Consider the following 22,637-nt stretch of genomic DNA (forward strand, 5'->3'; position numbering starts at 1 on the left):
TCAAGCTGTCAAAACATTCCAAGGAGGACAGAGTGACATATTGACTGATTCATGAATGGTAGCTAATTGCTTAGATACATGGATGCCCATGTGGAAACAAATCACATGTATATATACATATATATAGATATATACATAGATATAGATATAAATATATATAAATATATCTATCTTTATCTATAAATATATATGTATGTTATATATATAAAGATGTAAATGATATACACATGTGTGTGTGTGTGTATATATATATATATATGTATATACATGTATATATATGTATATGTACTTAGTCATTCACTCCACAGCAGGAAATTTATGTCCTGTCTTCTGTGTGGGTATATGTGCACATGCGTTTGGGAGGAGGTCTTTGAGGGTCACCCTCCCTCACACAAGATGTTATACCCTGTGTTTCAGGTACTGCTTTATCTTTGTTTGGAAGGGTTTTCTTAGAATGAGGTGATTCTTCATATTTAACGCAAGGTTCTTAACTTTCTTATCACAATCATATTCTCTACATAGCTTCCATGTGGGATCTAATGGATAGTCGCCTAATGTTGCTGATTTTCTACCTCTGGAGGATGGAGGACCTGAGGGTTCCTTGAGAGTTGGGACTGATGATGCATTGGGATCAGGAACTGCTGTAAAAATGAAGAAGAAGTATTGACATTGCATACTGCCCAACACCACTGTGTCCTATAACTCTTTGTGATCATTCCAATTGGTATATGGTTATTAACTCAGAGTTGCACATGTAGGGGATACATAATAAGTGTTTGAAAAATGAAGGAATGAAGAAAGTATCAATAAATGAGTGAATCTGGACAGGCACTTCAGGTTGACTTAGCTGCCTGGGGCCACACAGGAGGAGCCTTTTATAAGGACATGTCTAATGGGTCCTGCTGATGACACTCCAAGAAAAAGAGGTATTCAGTGGTACAATGGACACCATCATGACTTTCCCTCAGAAAATCTCTCTGAAAGAGTTGATTTACCCTGCTAATTCCCCTGACCATTCCATGCGCATGCCTTGCTAAGGTATCACCATGCAACCTCAGAGAGAGACCTAGAATCCCAGAAAATGAAAGAGTGTCTCTGGATCACAAAGGTCCAGAAGGATGGAGAGCCCATTTCTATACAACCTGGGACATTTTCTTCAGGGAAAGCCCTCAGAGACCATCTAACCCTCTTCTAATGCATTCTTAACATCTTGAGTGTTCACAATGATTTCTATTGCTGGGAAATTTACTATGGTGTGGAGAATTTCTTGGTAAAGCCTACAGAGTTAACTTCAGTGGAAGGAACAGAAGACTGCAAGTTGATTTGGATATCAAGACACTTACTGGTGAAGAGCTGTAAGGGATGGTGTTCATTACAACCTGTAAAGCAAAATAAGATATAATGAAGGGAAGATCAGAAACGAAGGAAGAGGAAATGGGAGAGACCCAAAGATGAGAGCAAGAGCTGTCAACATTTCATTTGTGCCAAATCATGAAAGAGAAGAGGAATGGCATTCCTGAGGACACGAATAAAGAGACTGGGAATGAAAACATCTTCAGATTTGTAAATGGAGGACATGGACGCTGGATATGGGGAATGGCCTTTCCTGTTTGTGCACCCTGAACCTTAGCCATGACGTGAACGGCAGAGTCTGAGTTCTCCTGTTATATCCTTAAGGGAGGAGAGTGCAATTCTTCAGGGCCCTTCCGTAATCTGTTCCATGAAGTTCTTACATGAGGATAGAAGTAAGAAGGACCCTTCAATCTTCTGAGATTTAGATGGATCCAAGAGCCCTGATCCCTTTCATTTTTGCCTTTTCCTGGCTTGCAGAAACTCGGTAGGAATTCAAGCCCCCTACTGTCTAACCCGTTCATCTCTAAGAGCATGGAAGAACGCTTATAGACAAAAGGTAGCACTTCAAAAGCTTTTTTATTCCTTGTGGTCCAAGCTTCCTGTAGATGTACTCATTCCGTTCCACTCCCAGCAAAATGTGATTTAGCCTAAGCATGGAAACCTTCTGTGAATGGGTGTCCACTGCATTAATCAATGAGAACAATTTGCTTTCATGTGAGTATCAATACTCACATGAGTATTTTGACGCAGGAATTTTCACGCCTTCCTTAACATTCTGCTGAGGCCAAGTAGAAGCATCTTATATAATATGCCCCATGAGAGGTACTGGAATGTTTGAAGACAATCTTTATACCTCTTTCATCTGACTAAATACCTCAAGTTCCTTGAAGCAATCTTCTTATCACATCATTTCAATTTCCCATCATGGCCATTTTCTGTCTATATATGTTCTTTCTGAAGGCTGGATCCTCAGATCACAACAGATTACTATCATCAAGGGCTGATAAGGCCAGATGATAAGGGAACTAGCATCTTCCTCTTTACAGTCTCTGGATTTACCTTCATGAAATCTAATTGGTGTCTTCGCAACATGAATCCTTTCTGCTCATGTCCCCATCACCCTCTGGTCAGCCAGATTACTGGGTAACTCTGCATCCATATTTTGGCCTTACGTTGGTTAAATGTCAGGTTCTTAGATGTGATGCACCTTTCTAATTTTTGTGGAGTTTATTTTCTGCCTTCTATTATTGACCACCCAACACTTCTACTTGTCTGTCCTTTGTCTATTTTCTGCCATCTACGATTCTACACGATTGATGGCTAAAAACATTACATATAACAGGATCAAAAGCAGAGTTCAAGAGTGGGCAGCAAATGAAAAAAGTCAGACAAAGAGAAAGAATGGCTTAAGGTAACCAGGAAATAGGCATGGGTACGGCTGATTGAGTGCAAGTGGATGAACAAGGGAAGAGTGAGAACATGAGCTGCTGGGGTGGGGCTGGGGTGGGAGAGATGGCCTGAATCTAAGTGGGGAATCAAGGGAAAAGATAGGAATGTTGGGACTATGGTCTCATTACAAAGCTTATGCTGGAGGGAAAGAGATCAATGGTTGTGCCAGTGAGGAATCTCACCATCAAGGTAGAAACTTTCCTTTTCCACAATGTAGGGGCCCAGTCTGCTGATACCCTCAGTCTGTTTGCTCAGCTCCCAATATGCCTTGTATTTGTCTAAGGAGGGATTGGTCGGCCCCCCTCGAAAGTTGCACACAACTTCCACTCCAGTTTTTGAGCCACCCTTGAGAGATCTGTGGAAGGAAACAAATGCTGAGGTTCCTGAGTTTCGATGCTGAGAAAATTACTTCTAGGAGACATTGGGGACAGTTCAGCTGAGATTTCCTGCCATCACAAAGGCTGATACGGAATCCTTGATGGTGGAAACATGCCCATTCCTTGTGTGGGGAGTTTGCCTGTGCAGCCACACAACTCCCACTTGAGAAATGTATTTCCACAAGCCAGCATTTATTCCCAATCACGACACACAAGGGGAATCACTTTCCTAAGGACTCTGGAAGGAAGAGAATGGGTAGGAAATCCTGCTCAGATTTGAAAAAGGAGGAAATGGACCGTCCATGGAGACAGTGCTTCTGTTGTCCACCCACCCTGCACGTTAGCCATGAAACTGGGGGCATCATGGGAGATGATGTGTGGGCCTGACAACTTCTTCTCAGGTCTCACCTCAGGGCCACCACTTGGCATCCATCATAGGAGGAAGCAATGCTGCTTTCCCCGAACAAGGGTTTGAACTGTGAAGGAAATAAGAAGGGGAATGAATAACCAGATTTTCAGCCCCCACGGTGGAGAAGCTTGCTATGCAGGAATGGGTCTGGACAGGGCCTGTGAAATCTCACCACGCGACGAAGCATTCTCTGGATGTTATTGAAAATGCCAGAGCTATGGTCATCCATGCCTTCCATGTAGCGTAAGTTCGTGATGGTAAAGCGGATGGGTAAAAATGTCATGTTGTCACCGGCTGTTACAGAGGAAGGAAACAAAAGATCCAGCCCTGAATCCTGGGCATGTCTTGTACTGTCTTACGCTTTCCTGGAGGGCAATCTCATACTCCATGGCCCACTGACATTCACATCAAGGAATCCCTAACCACTTCCTCTCTTTTCCTTGCCTACGTCCCCACAGTTGTTCTTCCCCTTTTCTAGTTATGCACACAATGATACTCCTGGGAATGCCTATCAGCCGCATTCTTTTTACCTGAGGAAGTGGAGGATTGTGATGGGGTCAGAGAGGTGTCTGCAGGGTAACTGGTTCTCACAGGAACTGAGGAAAAATCATGAAGAGTGGAAATCACTGATAAAGACACTGTGGACAATTTCATAGTGGATGTGGGAGAAAAGTGAACACCTGGATGTAGTCACAGAATGCTTTGGGGAGGAGTTAAAGCAGTGGAAACAGATATTTGAAAAATGGGCTTCTCCTGACAAACTTGTCAAGCTGTGTGCTTCTTGTTTAGAATGGTCCAGGTCTTCACTTCTTTTAGGTTTTGAATGGGAAACATGGACTCATTTCCTAGAACTATGGGAGTATTTCTTGAGAAGCTGTTAAATCAACTGCCAGAAATTCATATCCTTCTTTCTTCAGTGTATGTGAGGATTAATGAGGGGAGAGCCTTGCAATATCCAACATACCAAGGTCACTGTCCCCCACCCAAGATGATGCACCAAGTCTCAGATTCTGATTCGCTCATTTGGAAGGAGGTGATTTTTAAGGATCGTGGCCATTTTCATTTTCCTAATCACATTCTTTAAGCAGCTTCCATGGGGGACCCAGTGGACATCACCTAGCATCCTAATCTTGCTGATTTTCTACCTGCGCGGGCTGCAGGCCCTAAAGATGCCTGGAGAGTCACAAATGATGACAGAATGGGGTTTGACGCCAAAAGGTGTCAAAAAAGAAAGAAATACTGACACTGAAACGTGACAGAAACTATTGTGTCTTAAAACTCTTTCAGATCAACTCAATTGTCATGGGGTTATTAATTCCGGGTTCCCCCTGTAGGAGATGTCAAATAAGTGTTTGACAAATCACTACATGATTGAAGGTGGATGGGTATTTCTAGTTGCCTGTGCTGCCTGGGCTATTACAGAAGTAATCTTTCATAAGGCCATGGCTAAGGTGCCGAGCTGGTGACACTATGAGCTCCAGTGACACTTCGGAATACTTCCTAAATACCATTATGAGTTCTCCTTTAGAATATCTCTCTAAAAGAGGTGAGGTCCACTGTTAATCCCCTTGACCATCTCGTGGGGATGCTTTGCTAAGTTTTCACCATGCTATCTCAGACAGAGGCTCTGGATTCCCCCACAACAGAATGTAAACCCCCTTCCGAACAAAGATTCCCACATTTTTTCACCCTCTACTCTGAGCACCGAGTTCAGAGATTGATACATAGATGGAAGTTAAGCAATGTTTGGTGCATCATTGACTGATGGTGAAGACAGCTTAACAAGTCATCTCCACCCAGTTTCGAGCCAAGGAAGGGCGAGTGATGAAACAGGAAGCCATTTTTGCATGGCAAGGGAGACTCAAAGGATCTTGAGTGCCTTTTCCCTACATTTCAGTCTTTTCTTCACAGTTTCACCAAATCCTATTATATCAGAACTAAAATCATGCTGAGAGGAAATCTAATTGAAGAACACATGCACACTCCAGTATCCCTGAGAACTTGCCCTTTAGCTGACATTTGAAGACCTCCAGTGACAGGAGGTCTTTGTTTCCCATGATTTACGGAAACATGCTAACTCTATATCTTGGATTCCTTTCTCATATCACCTGAAAATGGCCTCCAGGGTCAGGGACTTGGGCATGGCAAAGGCACTGGCCTCCAACTTTAGGGGTCAAGAAAGGAGTAAGGTTCAGTGCTCCCAGATGGCTCAAGATTATGAGATGAGAGTGCCCACATACTTACCAACACTGGGTAGATCTGGACCAGGTTCATTATAACCTGGAAACAAAAAGGTTGACAATGAGGGTCATGAATACATCATGGCAGAAAAGAACAGAAAGGAATTCTCATACTGAATAACACAGGTAAAGTGGATCAGCTCTGCTGCACCTGATCACTTATGAGAAAAAGCTGCTTCTTGGAGGAGAACCCTATCACACCAGGACGAGATAGGAATGGGAAGCTTGCAGCTTGTGAGGAATGAGAATAAGACAAAGCATAAGTAAGTGCCTGAAATAAGGCATTCTTTCTCCTTTGGTGTATAGGAAAGTGGAAATGGTAGCTCCTCTCCTTCCACTCCTGGCTTGATGGAAAGCTTAGGATCACACATAAAGAATAGAAAGGGTCGTCATAGGCTTTCCAATGCACACCCTTCCTTCTCCAGATGAAGAAACTGAAGCTCTGAGATGCTAAAGGATTGGATTGTTGATGGACTTGGTGTCAGGGACACTGAGTCGGATTCCTCCCTCAGGCCCTTGCTTCTTTGGTTTAACCTCATTCAGTCTCAGTTTCCTCATATGGAAAATTAGAACTACGGTAGAACCTACCTCACAGGACTATTGAGAGGACCAAATGACCCAACATTGTCAGTGTTATAGAAATGCTATTGTTATTATCATTATTAGAAGGTCATTTTCATTATGACAAGGATTTCTTCAAGGTCACCCAGCTAGTAAGTGTCCAAGGGTAAGATCTGAACAATGTCTTCTCTTTTTTTCTTGGAGAGAGAAGGTTCTCTCTTCTCAAAAACTTCAAAGAATAATCCTAATTTTGAATCCTTTCTGCCACTGTTCAAATGAATTCAACATGCCTTTATTGAGCTAGTTGGTGCTGTGGGAAAATTCCAAAAAAATACAATGCTAACCATCTTTCTCTAGTCACCTCACATTGCTGTCAGAGGCACAATGATAACAATTACTGTTCAGTCAGTTTTCAATTTTGTGAGACTCTTCATCATCCCATCCGGATGTTTTCTTGGCAAACAAAATGGATTGCTTATCCATTTCCTTCTTCCACTAGTTATTATTTTTTTCCAATAATTAATCACTTTACTTTTGCTTCTTAACATTGACTTCCACAACATTTTGAATTCCAATTATTCCCCCCATCCCTCCCTTCTGAACACCCAAAGACAGCGTGCTTTCTGATTGCCCCTTCCCACAATCTGCCCTCCCTTCTCTCATACCCTTCCATCTCTTCTTCCCTTCCTCTCTGTTTTCTTCTGGGGCACGGAAGATTTCGATAAAGCTATATCAATATTGCTTGCCTTCCCAATGAGAATAGGGGGAAGAGAGTGAGAGAAAATCTGGAACTTTTGTAAAAAACAAAAACCAAAACAAATGGGAAACATGCTTCTTTACATGGAGTAGGTGAAGAAAATAAAATATTCAATTAACAAACCCAAAAACTAGGACTACAAACAAATTAGTCCAAGACACTAGAATTCTTTCCACATAGACTCACAGGGCCAGAGAGTTTCTTGTTGGCACATTAAACTGCTGACTGTAGCTCAACAAGAGCTCCAGCAGCATCTTCCCAGAAATTGTTAAAGGACATAATGTTTTCCCTGTTCTATCCTCACGTAGAATTTTGCAGTTATTTCTATTAAAAGTTACCTGGTCAAATTTGTCACATTGTCTCAGCTTTCTGGATTCTGGTTCTACGCAACACATCAATGACCCTTTCTCGCCTAGTCTCACGGTATCAATAATTGGTTTCCATCTACGTATCTCTCTAAGCCATTGAGAAAAAGGTTGAAGAAGACAGGACCAAGGAATGCTCTGTATAGTTTCCGTCAGATGTCAAGAAACTCACAAACTCAGAGGAAAGGTCTCCGTAGAGGAACAGGTAAGGTCTCTAGAGTCTGTCTTTCTCTCTTCTGAATTGCTGCATGAGATTAGAACCTTGTTCATAGCAGAAGCGTCAGAAGGAAAGGCGAACGTTCAGATTAAAAGAGAGGAGGAAGAGAAGAGACAGAGGCAGAGATAGATGTTAAGACTTCCTTCCATGAGACTGCTTACCATTGATGTAGAGACTATCTTTGTCGAGGGAGTAGTGGCCCAGTAGCCGGATACCACGAGTTTGGTTGCTCAGCTCGTGGAAAATCTGCTTGGCATCTAGATGAGTGCTGCTGGCAAATGGGAGACACGTGCAGATGGCATCTACAGCTGTCTGTGATCCTTTCTTCACAGGCCTAGGAAAACAGATACTCTGGATAAACTGAGAAAGAGTGGTAGGGACACAATTTTTTATGATTATTTTTCAATGAGGAAAACAGTAATGATAATTGTCATTTCTGTAGTGACATTGCAAAGCGCTCCCTTCAAGCAACTTTATCAAGAATATGGTATGAGTACTCTCTTCTGTGTTCTACAGATGGAGAAATTCAGAAAAGGTAAGTCACGTTACTCATCCATGTTCAAAGACACTGGCATTAAAGCTGGAATTTGAATTCAGCTCTTCTGAATCCAATGGAATTGGGGGTAATAGAAGCAAGAAAGAACTCCAGGCATAGCCAAAATTGTGATCAGATTATAGTGACTCCCCCAAATGAATGTAAGCTCGTTGAGGAAAAAGATTGTTTGGTGGTTTTATTGGGGGAGAGGAAGACATTTGTTTTTGTTTTGCTTTTCTGACCCCAGTGCCTGCCACTGTTCACAGAATCTCGCTGATACTACATGCATTTCGCTGAATGGATTGATGCATGTGAGGTGTAGAACTGGCTCTAGATAGAAATCCTAAAATATATGTCTTCTAAAGGACGGGGAGAGAAAGGAGAAGAGATTCCTTTTGACAGGGCTAGCATGAAACTAGAGGAAACAGAATGTGTGAGTCAATGTACAGTGAAGCTTTGAAGTCTGTGCTTCAAACGTAGAGCTCTCTCCCAGGAGACTCTCTTGCAAGTCCCCAGCTTGGCAGCCTTACCTGAGTTCAGTCACTTTGCATGCAGAGTACAGGGAACCAAAGGTGGTGTTTTTGAATGAGTGGCCAATCTGGTCAAAAAAGAAACAAAGAGAAACAAATGGTGAGTATGTCAGGTGGATGTTCAAGATATTAGGGCAGCTCGGCAGGGTGGCTGGAAGCAGGCAGTCTCACCAGATGCTGCATCATGGTGTCTACGATATTGAATTGGATTGAGTTCGGACAGCTCATGTCTGCCAAATACCGGAGGCTGGTGATGGTCAGCTTCAGGGTGAAACACTTCAGGCTGGGTTCCATGGCTATAAGAGGGAGGGAGAGAGAAGCCCAGGTTTTCAACTGGAGGCATATTTGTCTCGTGCCTCTTAAGAGTGCGTGGAGTAAAGGAGTAGTCGTACTGGCTCAGTGACTGGCTTTGAAGTCAGGAAGACCTGGTTTTACCTCCAAAACTTATTAGCTTGGTGAACATTGGCAAGTCACTTGGCCCCTCTGATCCTCAGGCATAGACCTAAAACTAATACGTAGAAAGGATACAATATGCATCGTTGACATCGTAATGTGGCCTAGGATGTACGCAGAAGTAAATTCAAAGTTTGGATATGATGTGGTCGTAGCACTCCTAACAGAACTTCTTACACCCTCCAAGCTCAGAACCAAGCATGAACTATTCAGAGGGCAATAAAGATTCGTAACCTATAAGCGCTGGAAGGAACCGCATTTCCTTGCTTATCTACTCCAACCGCTTAATTTGAGGAAAAGAAAGCCACAGCCAAGGTAGGGGAATAGACTGACTCAAGTCTACAAAAAGCAATTAGGGGAGATAAGTCTGACTTTGGGAAAGTGGCGTTGACTACATTAGATACATAGATGGGCCTGACAAAGAAAATTCTGCAAAGCCAGTGCAAAAGGCTTCAGCTGGATATGGTGAGCATGAGACATTGTGATGTAGGAAGAGCAGCAATTTGACTGAAACTATAGGAGAGCTGGCAAAATGTGCCCAGCTCCTCCTTGTGTCTTCCAATCTTTCAAAGTCAATCCCAGAAGTATAAATGGCCATACAGCTATGGTAAGATAGGAGCTGAATGAAACTTACTGGGAAAATCATTCAAATATCAGGTGGTAGTGGAGGAACTGCCATTATGCAGCAAGCGAAAGATTTCCAAAAACGAACAACTTGACCTGAAAGTTGTTTGCTGTGCCAACTAGGTATAACTGTGGATCTGACTCATTAACTCATTAACAGGTTGCTCGGTGGCTGAGGTCTAGCCTAACAAAGAGCTACACCCATTATCCTGCACAGAAATGGTCACTAAGTAGCTACATTTCACTGAGCAAGCAGCAGACAATCAGCCTTGGATGATGGTTCGGGAGCCAGGGTTTTTTCAAAAGATTCTTATCGAAAAAGTATCTTGAGCATCAGGACAGCTTTGAGTCCTTTGAGTGACCCATTGCCCAGGTTAGGTGTTGTGTTTGGTTTGTTCAATTCTGCAGCATATCGGGGTAAAAGCTCCGGTTCAAGAAATAGATTCTATTTATATCATATGGTGACTGGCTTGTATGCTGCAGCAAATAGGAAGAAGGAGCTGGCTAGCTTGCTTCTGGGCAGTTATGTAATACTTTGAATGCTGCCAATCTAGTCCATGAACAAAAGGCCATTCCTTTACAAGAGTAACGCTGCCATGGAACAACACAATTTGGGGAGGACACAACTGCAGGTGTACCACAATGGAAAGATATATGTCAGAGATTATTAGGCTGCAGCATGTTGCTCCTGATGACTCACCCATTGTAAGCTTGTTAAGGGTAGGGATTATTTTCCCTTTTTCTTTGTTCTTCCATCATTTGGAATAATGTTTGTTACCCGTGGGAAATGTTAAGAAAACACTTGTAAGTATTGAAATATTGGAGTACATGTTAAATGGGTTGGAAGGAGGAAAAGCTTAGAGGCAGAAAAGCTATGTTCCAAGTTGATGCAGCAATCCAGGAGTCCAACTCTGAGAACCCAGACTACTACATGTTGTTAGTGGCGATGGGGAAGGACTAGATCTTAGATGAAATTTTTCAGAAGAATCCATGTGACTGATTGGGTAGAGGAGAAGCAGATCGAAGAATCAGAGATGGCTTCTTAGGTGGATGCCTAGGTAAAGGATACAGCAGTCAAATAAATGACAGGGCAATTAGTGGATACGGAAGAAATGAGTCAGAGTACAAACTGGAAATACTGCTTTGGGCAGCACTAACGTGATCAAGTGAAAATGGACAGATGAACTTTGTGTTGTACAATTCGAATTCACGGGAAAACAAGGGACACTTTTCAGATCTTTAGGACAGAGAGGAAATTAAAGCTCCGATGTCTTTCAAAGAGCGTTCCAAACGAGTTTCGTACTTAGAATAATGAAGAGCCAAGGGGTGCGCCTTGGGGAATATGACAAATGAGAACAGTAATGACAACCAGCAGCACCACCAAGAGTTCTGTGGCAAGTTAAGATTGACAAAGCCCCTTCCTCACAACCTGGAGCCACAGCAAGCACTATGACTCTCCTTGGACAGCTAAAGAAACTGAGGTTCAGAGAGTGTAAGTGATTTGTGAAGGGTGACAAAGCATACTGGGATCAGGATTTGAAACAAAACCTCCTCACTCCAGCTTTGGAATGCTCCCTCTATTCTATCCTGCAATCTCAGGGGAACCCGCTAGAACATAGCACCATGAGAGTATTTTGAGAAGGATATTAGAGGCCTCTGGGAACCTTGAGGAATTCATCTCCATGACTCAGGTGAGGTTTTGTGGTCAACTCACTCCTAAGCTTGGTCAGCCCAAGGTGAACTGAGGCCCAGAACTAAATCTTAAGGAATCAAGAGAATAATGGTGCTAGAAGCAGAAACAGGAAAGATCCAGCAAGAGATTTCTATGCACACACCCACCCTTCCTTCCCTGTTCCTCTCTATCTAGGCCTGAACACAGTGCTGGGGCTGAGGGGTAGAGTGAATGAGCTGTTTCCTTCCCAATAGGGACCTTAGAAGGCTGGAGATGTTGATGTACTGTAGACTTACAGTTTTTGGTGGAGTCCAAGGTCAGATAATTGTCATCTGGAGAGAGAAAGAAAGAAAGAATCACGTTGTGAGGAAAGTTTTCACCAGCCTCACTTCTCCTCCAGAGCCGTCTGAATCCAGTGACCAGATATTCATCAGGATGACTGGAGATGACCCAGGATGAGGTCATTGGGGTTAAGTGACTTGACCAAGGTCACACAGCTAGTGAGTGTCAAGTGTCTGACGTGAGATTTGAAGTCAGCTCGTCCTGATTGCTGCACTGTTTCTCTCCGCACTGCACCACCCAGCTGCCCCAGCTTGTGCTCTTCTGAAAGGGAAGAAGATCCATGTCAGGGATTGGTTGTACTTCAGGCAGCAGAGAAATTGCCTCCCCTCCAAAGAGCTCATTGACAGATTAGTCGCTAGCTGTGTACTGGCTTAATACATCTCAGAGAACCCACACCTTTCCAAGAAGAAGCATGAAAGGAGTCTGGGTCAGGTTGTAGCTTCCCTAGAACCTGGCAAAGGAAGAGAAAGAAATCTGACCCTTGAAAGTGAGAGAGTGTGAATTGGAACACATGCACCAATCCCTTGAAATAAGGAACGAAATTACAGAGCTTCATTTGCAGACCTGGGCTACTAGCCATGGGAAGATGAATGAATGGATACACGGATGCATGGCTAGATGAATGAATGAATGAATGGGTGAGTGAAAAAGCATTTAACAACGACTTACTAAGTGCAAAGCTCTGTACTCACCATCGAGAAAAAGACTTCTCTCATCCAGCATGTAGGACCCCAGTTTCGTCATATTGCAGGTGTGATTTCTCAGCTCCCAATAAAGTTGTTCTTTCTGCAGGATGGGGCTGTCTGCATCTCTCCAACATGCACAAGTGACACCAACTCCAGTTCCTGTTGCTTCTTTCCAAGGCCTGGGAAAGGAGACAAAAATGGGCATCAGAAGCCCAAAATGGGACTGATAAGTCTGATAAGAATTTTGCAAGTAGGAACAGCACCCCTGAGAAGGCTGAGGTAAACCCTGAAGTAGAAGAGACTGAAAAGGGAGACTTTTGTGGGGAACTGCCAATTTTCCAAGTCTGATTCACCTCCCTGAGATGATGTGGCAAGGAGACGTGGATCGATTCAATGAGGAACTGGAAAATCGACCTGGACCCACAACACAGCGGGTTGGAGAAATCTCCTTTCTGAAGGGCACCAACTGGGTACCGTGATTCATGAGGCCAGTGACTCCCAGGGATCTCACCTGAGCGAGGTTAGTCTGCAGCCGCAATAAACAGAAGCAATGCTGGTTTTGGCCATCAAGCACCTGAGCTGGAAGTGAAAGGAGACAGTCGGATTTCAAGATCAAGCCTCTATACCAAAGGACGAGGAAAGCAGCTGGGCCAAGCGGAACGGAAGGAGTCATGTCTCACCAGGAACTTGAGGACACTCTCTGTGCCATAGAATTGACTTGAGCCCACCTGGCCCATTTCACATGTATAGATCAAGTTGGTGATGGTGAACTTGAGGGTGAAGAACTCAAATCTGCAGTCCGGAGCTACAAGAAAGAGAGTGAGAGATGTCTGAAATGCTCAATGTGCGTCATTCAGCACAGTCAGGGACACCCCATTGCAATGTACTTGGGAGGAAAAGTCAGTAACCTGGCCCTATTCACCGCATCCCTGAGGCAACCTGTAACCCTCCAAACTTGGTTCAGCCTCTCCCATCTGTCAGCATCATGATGAAGCAAGGTTACTATGAAGGAGGATTGAAATGCCCACGTGTGGGCTTGGGAACTATTCATCCCAGTGATGTAGTGTCTGTAAAGTGCCTTGTGAAAGCACTATATACATGATAGATGATGATAATGATGACTGTCTCTGGAGGCTACATACATAAGCCATTACATCTCTATCTTCAGAAGCAGCAGAATGGTTCTCCATGGTTCTACCACCGAGCTTTGCTTCTTTGATACTTCAATGTATTTGCAAACTCATATTTTGTTGTGTTTTTTCTTTTCCACACTTCTAACAACTGCCAAATACTGAATATGTGGAGGCATGTTTTCTAAGAAAATCATCATGAAAACAATCACCCTCATCTTTAAGGACACTGACCTGAAAATGTCCTATTCTTTCATGCAAGGAAAACTCAGCAACCTGAATAAATGAATGAATCCTTTAGGAAACCTTGAGCCATAAAACTATTCTTCTGCTCACACAAGGCAACAGAATAATATTGTATTTGGAGAAAGGAGACATGGGTTCCCATCCTGCCTGTCCCCCTTGCTATCTACATGGCTCTGGGCTTCAGTGTCCTCAACTCAAAATGATGGCAGAACTCAGACTAGACTAGATGACCTGGAATTCTCCTGCCAGGACAGCCTAAGATCCTAAAATCCCCTCTCTCTCAGTCTCCTAGCCAAATGAAAGCAAAAGCTTCCAGAGAAGGGATCAAAGGTGGAAGCAGACCTTACCTGTGCAAACTGAACTTGGATTTGGCCTCCTGGATGTTACTGGAACTGAAGAGAAATATCATGAATGAACACTGTGGACCCAATGTCCATGTGACAAGGAGGGGAAGGGACTGTGACAAACAAGGAAAAGAGACTTCATTTGGATAGGGTACTGAGTCAAGCAGTGAAGACTGCAACCTGAGAAGGAGGGGGACATTATGCCTTCCTCTCACTAGTACACTCGTGGTCCATTCTTGCCTTCCTAATATGCTGGGAGAACAGGGTCGGTAAGGACAAGGGGTGTTCTCTCTTTGATACTAGGATAAGAATACTCACAACAGCTTACGCAGGAGAACAGGGACACCCTATAGTTGTAACCTACAGAGTGAGAGAGAGAGAGACAGAGAAAACAGCCATGTTTGGAAGGACCAAGAGATTTTGAGAAAGTGTGAAAGAGCAACATGAGAGAGCATCTGAAAGCAAAGGAATTGAAAACATATGGGTCATCAGCTAAGAGGAAGCATTTCAGAAAGTAGTTCCCAGGTCAGAAGTCCCTTTGCCCATCTAGGGTCCTGTGGGGCCTTGGCTACCCCTCAGACTCTGAGCGCATCAGAGGAAAGTACTTTCAGTAAGTAGGTGCCCTCCAGGCAAAGCTGGATCCTCCAAGGAACGGAAGATTGCTTTGACAGGTGAGTGCTTAAGAGGAGTGGGGCCAAGCATGGAGGTTAAAGAACTATATGTCCTGGACAGAATTACTGCTCACCATTGATGTACAGGCTTTTCCTGTCGAGGGTGTAGGGACCCAGTCTTGTAATTTTGCATGTCTGACTGCGAAAATCATGGTACATCCTCCTTTCGTCCAGGACTGGAATGGTGGGGACATTCCAATAGGCACAAAGTAGATGCACGCCAGTGCCTTTCTTCACAGACCTGTTGAAGGACACATTGGTAAGGACTGTCAAATATCTGGCTTCTCATGGGCATGCCAAAGTTAGGTGCAGTGAGAAGGGACCATCAATGCACCGCAAATTATTTCAGGTTTATTTTAGAATAATTCTTGATTGTAAAAGAAGTGTTTGGTAGAACTATCACTTTATTGATTTAAGGGGTTGAGGGTAGGGAAAGGCATAGACCTTTCTTGAGTAAGGCCTGTCAGCACCTTCCCTGCAACATATACTCAGATGGTTGCCTGGGGAAATTTGATGATTTGCCCAGGCTCACACAATCACCTGGTGTCAAGAGAGGGGACTTGAGCCCAGGTCTTCTTGACTCTTGGGGCCTACTCGCTACCCACTAAAACAGGCAACCTCTGGAATATAATGGATATAATGGAATCAAGATGAGCAGCACTAGCACTCCAGACACAACTTCTGCAAGACTCTGATATTGTTATAATCTTCCTGTTCACTCCTCTGTGGACCATCTTTCAACACTCACATATTTTGTAAGTAACTTCTTAATTATCCAAGCTAGTTGGTTAGCTCCTTGTGCATCCACTTCCAGCTCTTTGAACAACTGCCATTTTGCTGCCTCTGTGGAACTGTTTCACCTTCTGGGTCTTCAGAAGTTCATTTGTGGGAGATTCTTATTCTTCCTCATCTACTACAGTGCTGAGAACTGGATGGCACACAGAACTTTGTAGTTCAGAGGGAATACCATTCCCTCACAGGTGTGAACATAATTGGACTCTTGTAATCGTTGAGCGGGAGAGGCAACATGTGACCAAGAGGTAGAGGGGCTGTGGCTGAGACAGAGAAAGGAAATGGAAAGACAGAGTAAAAGATGGGGAGGGGAGGAAGAGGGGAAATATAGAAAGAAGAGTGAAAGAACAGGAGGCAGAATGTGAGAGGAAGGGAAGAGAGTAAGAGAGGAAAGTGGAGGAGGAGAGGGAAATGAGAGAAAGAGTGAATGAGAGGAGGAGGAGGAGAAGAGGAGGAGGAAGGAAAAGAAGGAGAGAAGGGGAGAAGGAGTGAGAGAAAGAGTTAGAAAAAGAGAAGGAGCCTAGGAAAATGAAAGGGCAGAGAATGGGGAAGTGAGGTAGCAAAAGGGACAGGGAGAGGGGGAAAGGGAAATGGGGAGAAGTGAAAGGGAGAGAAAGGGAGTGACAGACAGAGAGACAGACAGAACAAGAAAAAGTAGGGAGATAGCGTCTGTAGCCATGTGCAGACGTTAATAAGTTGAGGTGGGGGGAAAAGGCGACACAGCAATGAGAGGCAAATAAGGGAAGTGAAAGAAGAGATTCTGTTAGAGAAGGGAAATCTCAAGGTAGGTCACTGAGTTCCTGTACAGACCTCAGAACAGAGAATTCTAACCAAAAGTTGCAAGGATTGAACGTGCCTTCCTAAAGGTCTACTCTTTTTTTATCTGCCTATACAGTATAAAGAGTTATGGAGCTCTGATTAATTCTGCTACCTAACTCTTTTGTCTACCTTGATTTTGTTCCAAATATAAATAGGCCAGGCACTAGGGGAAATACAGAAAACTCCAATGAAAGCAGAGTCAAATCCCTGAATGTGAGGAAATTCCTGAATGGAGTGGGATATTAGCTATTACAAGTCATTGGAATTAAAGGCAATTTTCTTATACAAAGTGCATAAAATAGCAGAGAAAAGGACCATGTGAAAATGAGGCCCATTATATTATCCCTAAGCTAAAACTGAGCTAACTCTTATTGCAAGGCATAACTGACGAAATCTCTAGCCCCTTATGGGAGAAATGGAAGGCAGGGGCATAGTAGAGACAGGTGAGACCTGGGGGACACAGCTTGAGCATATGTAGCTCCACTGCTTCCAGGAGGTAGGACACAGCAGCTACTTTCCACACTAACGCTTATCCCTTCTTCCACCAGGATGACTTGTCGAATTTCACCAGACAGGACCATTCCTAATCTTCATATGAATTCTTGGAACTCCTTTCTAAAACATAATATAATAGGAAGATGGGCCAAGGAACCTAGTCCTTATGAGCATGTGCAAGCTGCTTGGCTGATGTTCTATAGAACAGTTTTATTTGCTATCCATGTGAAGAATCTGATCGTTTCTCCTACTTTTACTATGAATGGGTGATCTGTGCTCCAAAAATATTCTGCAGTTTCACAACTGAAATATCAGAGAACAGGTATTCCCCTTTCTCCACAAATTTGAGTGTCATTTAGTTATTTCTGCCATTTTCATTACCTTGACTCGATCCTTCCATATGGTTTAAATTACATCTCTTCTGACTGTTACCATCCATGGATACTTTTCTGACTGACTACGTACAACTTGAAAATTGTATGCCCATAGACTTTAGCCATTTGTCTCGTGTGTTTGTGCGTGTGTGTGTTTTAGTGTGTGTGTGTGTGTGTGTGTGTGTGTGTTTGTGTGTGTGTGTATGCGCATGTACGTGTGCATTGCTCTGGGTAAAATTCACTTTTGATATGTGCTAAACTGGCCTTTAGGTGAACTAAGGGGAAGTCATTCTTTCCACCTCTGTGTCCTGGTGGTATCTCAAAACCCAATATAACCAAGATGGAACTTGGTATCTCTTCCATTTCCACTGCCCCCTCCATAAGCCTGTCCCTCTTCCAGACTTCCGTAATTTTGTGAAAGCCACCACCATCTTACCAATCACCAGGTTTCAAATCTCTGTCTCTGTTACAATTTCTTCCCTCTACCTCAGCTCCCATAACCAGTTTATTGGCTCCTTGATTTCCTTTAGTATCTTTCACATTTGTTCACACAAAGGCCCATATCAACAACCCTGACCTGGAAGCTTCCAATAACCTCCCACTTCCTCTCTTTGCTTGCAGTGCCTCCTACCCTCCCAATTCATCACCGACTCCTCCTCTCTTCTATCCATCCATCTTTCCCATGCCTGCCAAAATAATCTCCCTAAGACACATCTCTCACTATGTCACTCTCTTACAACCCAAATGTCTAGTGGCTCCTTATTGCCTCTAATGTGAATTAAAAACTCCTCCACCTGACCTTTAAAATCCTTCTCGATTTGCCTTCTTCAGTCCTGTGTTCCAGAGCGATGTACATACTGCTCACTTGGCACTTGCAGAAGACTGGCCTACCAGCTGTACCTTGAACTCAGATGTTGCATGGTGCTTTTGCATAAGATGTCTCCCATGCCTGGATTGCACTCCCTCTTCAAGATGCTCTTGGACTCCTTAGTCTCCCCTTCAAGGAACGCAGCTATGATACCACCAATAGAAAACCTTCCCTGAATCCTCTCAGTTGTCAGTGTCCTCTCTCTCCTCAACTCACCATGTATTTAGGTCACACATTGTATCCCCTCAGCGCCACCACAATGCCAACTCCTTGAGGTCAGGGCCTGTTTTGTCTTGAGAATAGCTACCTAGCGCTGCTGCTGGGAAGCAATCCAAAGCTTCTTGAAGCAAATCGTGGTGGGACAGCCTCTGGTACTGGCAGTAGTCTTCCTGGTGTTGTCCAAAAAGTGACCATAGACCCAACAAAAAGGAAGAACTGCACCAGGCATCATCTGTTTCCCTGACAACCTGGGCCCATCTCCCTCAGTGTCCTTACCTTAATGACTTCAGCTTGCAACCAGAGAAATGGAAGGCAATGCAGCTCTTTTCAAATATTGCTCCGACCTGAAAAGCAAGACAGAGATTGAGGGAGCCCCTGGACATATGGGGCTGCAGGTCCAGAGAGGAGGAAGGCAGGACAGGAAGGGAAGATTCTCACCAGACTCTGTAGGATGTTCTCAGTGGCGCTGAACTGCCTGGAGCCTGACTGTTCCATGTCTGCCTTGCAGAGGAGATTGGTAATCGTAAAATCGAGTGTGAAACACTCCATAAGGCGAGTGTCTGTTTTGGGGAGAAGAGAAATTGAGTCTTGGATACATAGGATCAAAGGATTACAGATTTAGACTTGGAATGGACCTTCTAATCCCTGCATCTTGCAGGTGACGAACTTGAGGCCCAGGGAGGATTCACTGTAGTGGCCACGTTCCCATACACAGTGACAGAGGTGAGACTTGAAACTAGGTATTCACGACTTGTAGACAAACGCCCTATTCAATGGAACATGTTGCCATCCATCAACTCCAAAAAGGATACCCAAGTGAAGTTCATCTATACTTTACTGGAAAGAAAACTGGCCATCTTGACTCCAATTATGCATCTGTGATAGGACCTCCCTAACCCCTCCCTCCACTACCACCTTCTTCTGCAACTCCCACCTCCTCTGCTTACAGTCAGTTTCCCAAAGAAACGCTTCACTTCACACTATATAGGACACAGAGCACAGACACATGGAATTAGTATGGGAGGAACTGAGGAAGAGAGATGGAAAAGAATCTCGCTGTCAATGCAGACGGGAAATGATGGGGGGAAAATTAAGGATGAAAACCACCCTGGTCAACCTATATGAATGTCAGGAGAAGATAATGTTTTAGTGTGGTATGTGGCAAAAGGGACAGTGCGAGGCTAGGTCCTTAACTATCCCATGGAAATTGAGGACTAAACTACTGAGAGACCACAGGTCATCACTGGGCCACCACTTTCCCTTCTCCTTCAAGAGTATAGAGGAAAATAGGATGGGGAAGAGGATCAACAGTTTACTTTGCCAAGTCATGGGTCCATAGAGAAATTACAACACTGAATACTCACTGCTTCTTGCTGCATTGGAAGGCTATTAATTCTGACAGAGGGGAGAGAAAGACATAGAGAGACAGAAAGAGAGAGAGACAGACAGACAGAGCGAGAACGAGAGCGAGAGACAGAGAGAGAGAGAGAGAGAGGGAGAGAGAGAGAGAGAGAGAGAGAGAGAGAGAGAGAGAGAGAGAGAGAGAGACTAAATTAAACTGATGAATAAAATCATCCAACATAACTGCAAAGGAACTATAATGAAAAATTCTCTCTAATTTCAAAGGGACAACTGATGAACTCTGGTACATATTGAGGCCTGCTACATTTTTCTTGCTTTTTTGTAAAATGGCTAATACAGAAATGTGCTTTGCATAACTTTAACATATATAACAGGAACCATATCCCTGGCCCTCTCAATGCATGGGGGACAGACCGAAACTAGGGAGAGGATTTGGAACTCAAAATTTAAGAAAGAATGGTAAAGAAAATGGATGGATCCACAGATCAGTAAGATGAGGTTCGTGAGAGACTGTGAAAAGTATGTTGTCCCTACACGTTTCTTTTGGAAACTCTCAAATTTTACTTTGCTGTTTGCAATTGGAAATGTCAGCATTTCACCAAAAAAAAAAAAAAAAAAAAGAGGAAAATGAACTTACCACAAGGACCGCTAGATTTGACAAGGGAGTGAACAGAGTGTCACACCACTCAAGTCAAAAAAGCCCCAAAACAGAGGTGCCAAGAGAGAAATGCCTACACAAGGAAATTCTTATGGCAAGGGTAGAGAGTGCTGGATTAGGAATCAGGAACATCTGAGTTCACATACAGCTGCAGATACTTACAACAATGGGTCAAACCAGGAAGGGTCACTTGATCAATGTCCCTTTCAGTTTCCTCATCTATGAAATGAGGAGATGGTTAAAATTCCCTGTAGAACTAAATTTAAAAAATATCTAGACGGAACTCGGTGAACCCTAAAATACTAACTATATCATGTGCAGCAGCAGCAGGAGTATCATCTTCGTGATTAAGCCAGACACAATTCTCATTTGGTGATCCAAACATATTTTCCAAAGTCTTATCACTGTACCTTACTGTGAGGTTTAAAGAAGTCTACTTACTTGTAGACGCAAAAGTAGAATAGCTGGGTTCTTGGGTTGTGGTATAGGAGTGGGTACTTGTAGGAGGTAAGGAGGTGGTGAGTGCAAGGAAAGTCCAAACAAAGTGGTAAAACAATGGGGCTGGTAGAGCTGATTTATCCCCTTTTGAGGAGCTGTTGCTAGGCAAGTCACTATGACCCTGTTTACATAAACATTCTAGTCATCGATAAGGAAACCTTAAAGTGACAGCAACACCCAACTGCCAGAGCAATGGTGGGCTTCAGGGTACCTGTACTTAGACTCCCAGAAGATCCTTGGGTCCCTAGCCCTGCTGCTGAGGCAGTGACTACAGGCAGCTTTGTGGAAACAGAGGCAGCTGAGCCAGTGCCTGTTCCCCACTGATTTCCGTTGCTAGAGGGCTTCGTTAGAGCAGAGTCAGGATGAGTGTGGTCCTAGGGCTTTCTAACACAGGGGATAAGTTAAGTCTTCTGTGCTTGAAATTGTGCCCAGGGATGCCTGGGTCTCCTTTAGCGCTGGGCTCAGAGGACATTCTATTATGGGCTCACCTTCAGAGACAATAAAGATTCTGGGCTACTGTCCTGTAAAATCTGAGTGAGCAATAGACTTGGAGACTCAGATAGTTCAACCTGGGTCACAGCAGCCAGATCTGTACCGGATTCACCCTCCCTTGGTCCCTGTGGGCCACCTAGATGAAGAGCTATTCTCTCTGGCAGTCTGAACCCCACAACTTGCTACAATCTCTCCTAAGTTAACACTAGGAGAAAGTGAAGGTGTCACTTCAGTTTGGGTGCTGTATCGTGGAGGACCTGCAGAGATGTCTCTAGTCACCTTGATGATTGAAACATACTGGCCTCGATGACTAAGGTGCTTAGAGATAGCTCGGAGGTTTTCTCTAGGCCTATAAGCAGGATCGCACTAACGATTTTCTCTAGGGGAACAAAGGTAGCAGAGATGATCGATGAGCCTCCGGGAATGCTCACTGACAACACTGGGGCCTTGGGAAAGAAATTGGTCAGTGGAACATCTCTGCTGCTCTCTGCCACTCTATGTAGGAGCTCAGGGCTAATAGGGAGTGTAAGGAAAAGAAAGACAGTGTATGTGATTTGGGTGCTGAGAGTCAGATTTCGGTTTAACACATATAGGAGAAAGCTGAGCTCATGTGCTCCAGCTTATATAGCTCACCTCAGAACAAGCTATTAGACTGGAAGGAGAGCGCCCTTGGCCATGAAGGGGGGTATCTGGCCTAGTGATGATGGCAATTGTGACCTGAGCTAAACATGAGGACCAGGGGTCACCTCTTCTTGTTGGAGAAAAACCCACAGATACTGGTGATGGAGACAGCAAATGCTGGTGTAGTTATTACCATGGATGAGTCTATTTCTCCTCCAGGCCTGGTCTTCTGGACTTTGTATTACCGAGGGTGAAGGATGTCCTATAGACAGCTGGCTCTGGGCTGCACCCTTCCACAGGACTTGATGAAACTTCCCTGAGATGAGGGTGCTGGTATCTGAGATTGCAGGGTCACCTGGTCTGCTGGTCCCCCACGCTGGGTTGATAGCTGAGGCCAAAATACTCTCTAACACTTCACTGTACCTGCTTCTGAATTCAGTCTTTGGAGCAACAGTACTACCCCTCAGGGACTGTGGTG

At 44.0% G+C, this 22,637-nt stretch overlaps 1 protein-coding gene across 1 annotated transcript; it reads right to left on the bottom strand.

The window, feature by feature from the left end:
• Positions 1 to 289: 289 nt before the first annotated feature.
• Positions 290 to 22,637, bottom strand: LOC140520961 (mucin-16-like). The gene is made up of 20 exons (XM_072635459.1): positions 22,353 to 22,637; positions 18,967 to 19,088; positions 18,805 to 18,872; positions 15,036 to 15,202; positions 14,609 to 14,650; positions 14,294 to 14,338; positions 13,251 to 13,375; positions 13,082 to 13,149; positions 12,577 to 12,749; positions 11,839 to 11,874; positions 8,965 to 9,089; positions 8,794 to 8,861; positions 7,890 to 8,062; positions 5,833 to 5,868; positions 4,119 to 4,184; positions 3,761 to 3,882; positions 3,588 to 3,655; positions 2,985 to 3,157; positions 1,344 to 1,379; positions 290 to 641 (listed from the first exon to the last, which is right to left on the bottom strand). The coding sequence occupies exons 2-20, from the start codon at positions 19,075 to 19,077 to the stop codon at positions 400 to 402; spliced, it is 1,944 nt and encodes a 647-aa protein (XP_072491560.1). The 5' UTR covers positions 19,078 to 19,088; positions 22,353 to 22,637; the 3' UTR covers positions 290 to 399.

Source organism: Notamacropus eugenii, chromosome 1 (assembly GCF_028372415.1).
Source record: "Notamacropus eugenii isolate mMacEug1 chromosome 1, mMacEug1.pri_v2, whole genome shotgun sequence".
NCBI classification, from domain to species: domain Eukaryota; kingdom Metazoa; phylum Chordata; class Mammalia; order Diprotodontia; family Macropodidae; genus Notamacropus; species Notamacropus eugenii.

Excerpts from the sequence above, each read along its gene's own strand:
- LOC140520961 (XM_072635459.1), bottom strand. The coding sequence starts at position 19,077 with ATGGAGTGTTTCACACTCGATTTTACGATTACCAATCTCCTCTGCAAG. Across the intron at positions 14,651-15,035 it reads GAAAAGCCTGTACATCAATG|GTTACAACTATAGGGTGTCC; the intron begins GTGAGCAGTAAT and ends CTCACTCTGTAG. Across the intron at positions 13,376-14,293 it reads TCCAAGTTCAGTTTGCACAG|CTCCGGACTGCAGATTTGAG; the intron begins GTAAGGTCTGCT and ends TCTTTCTTGTAG.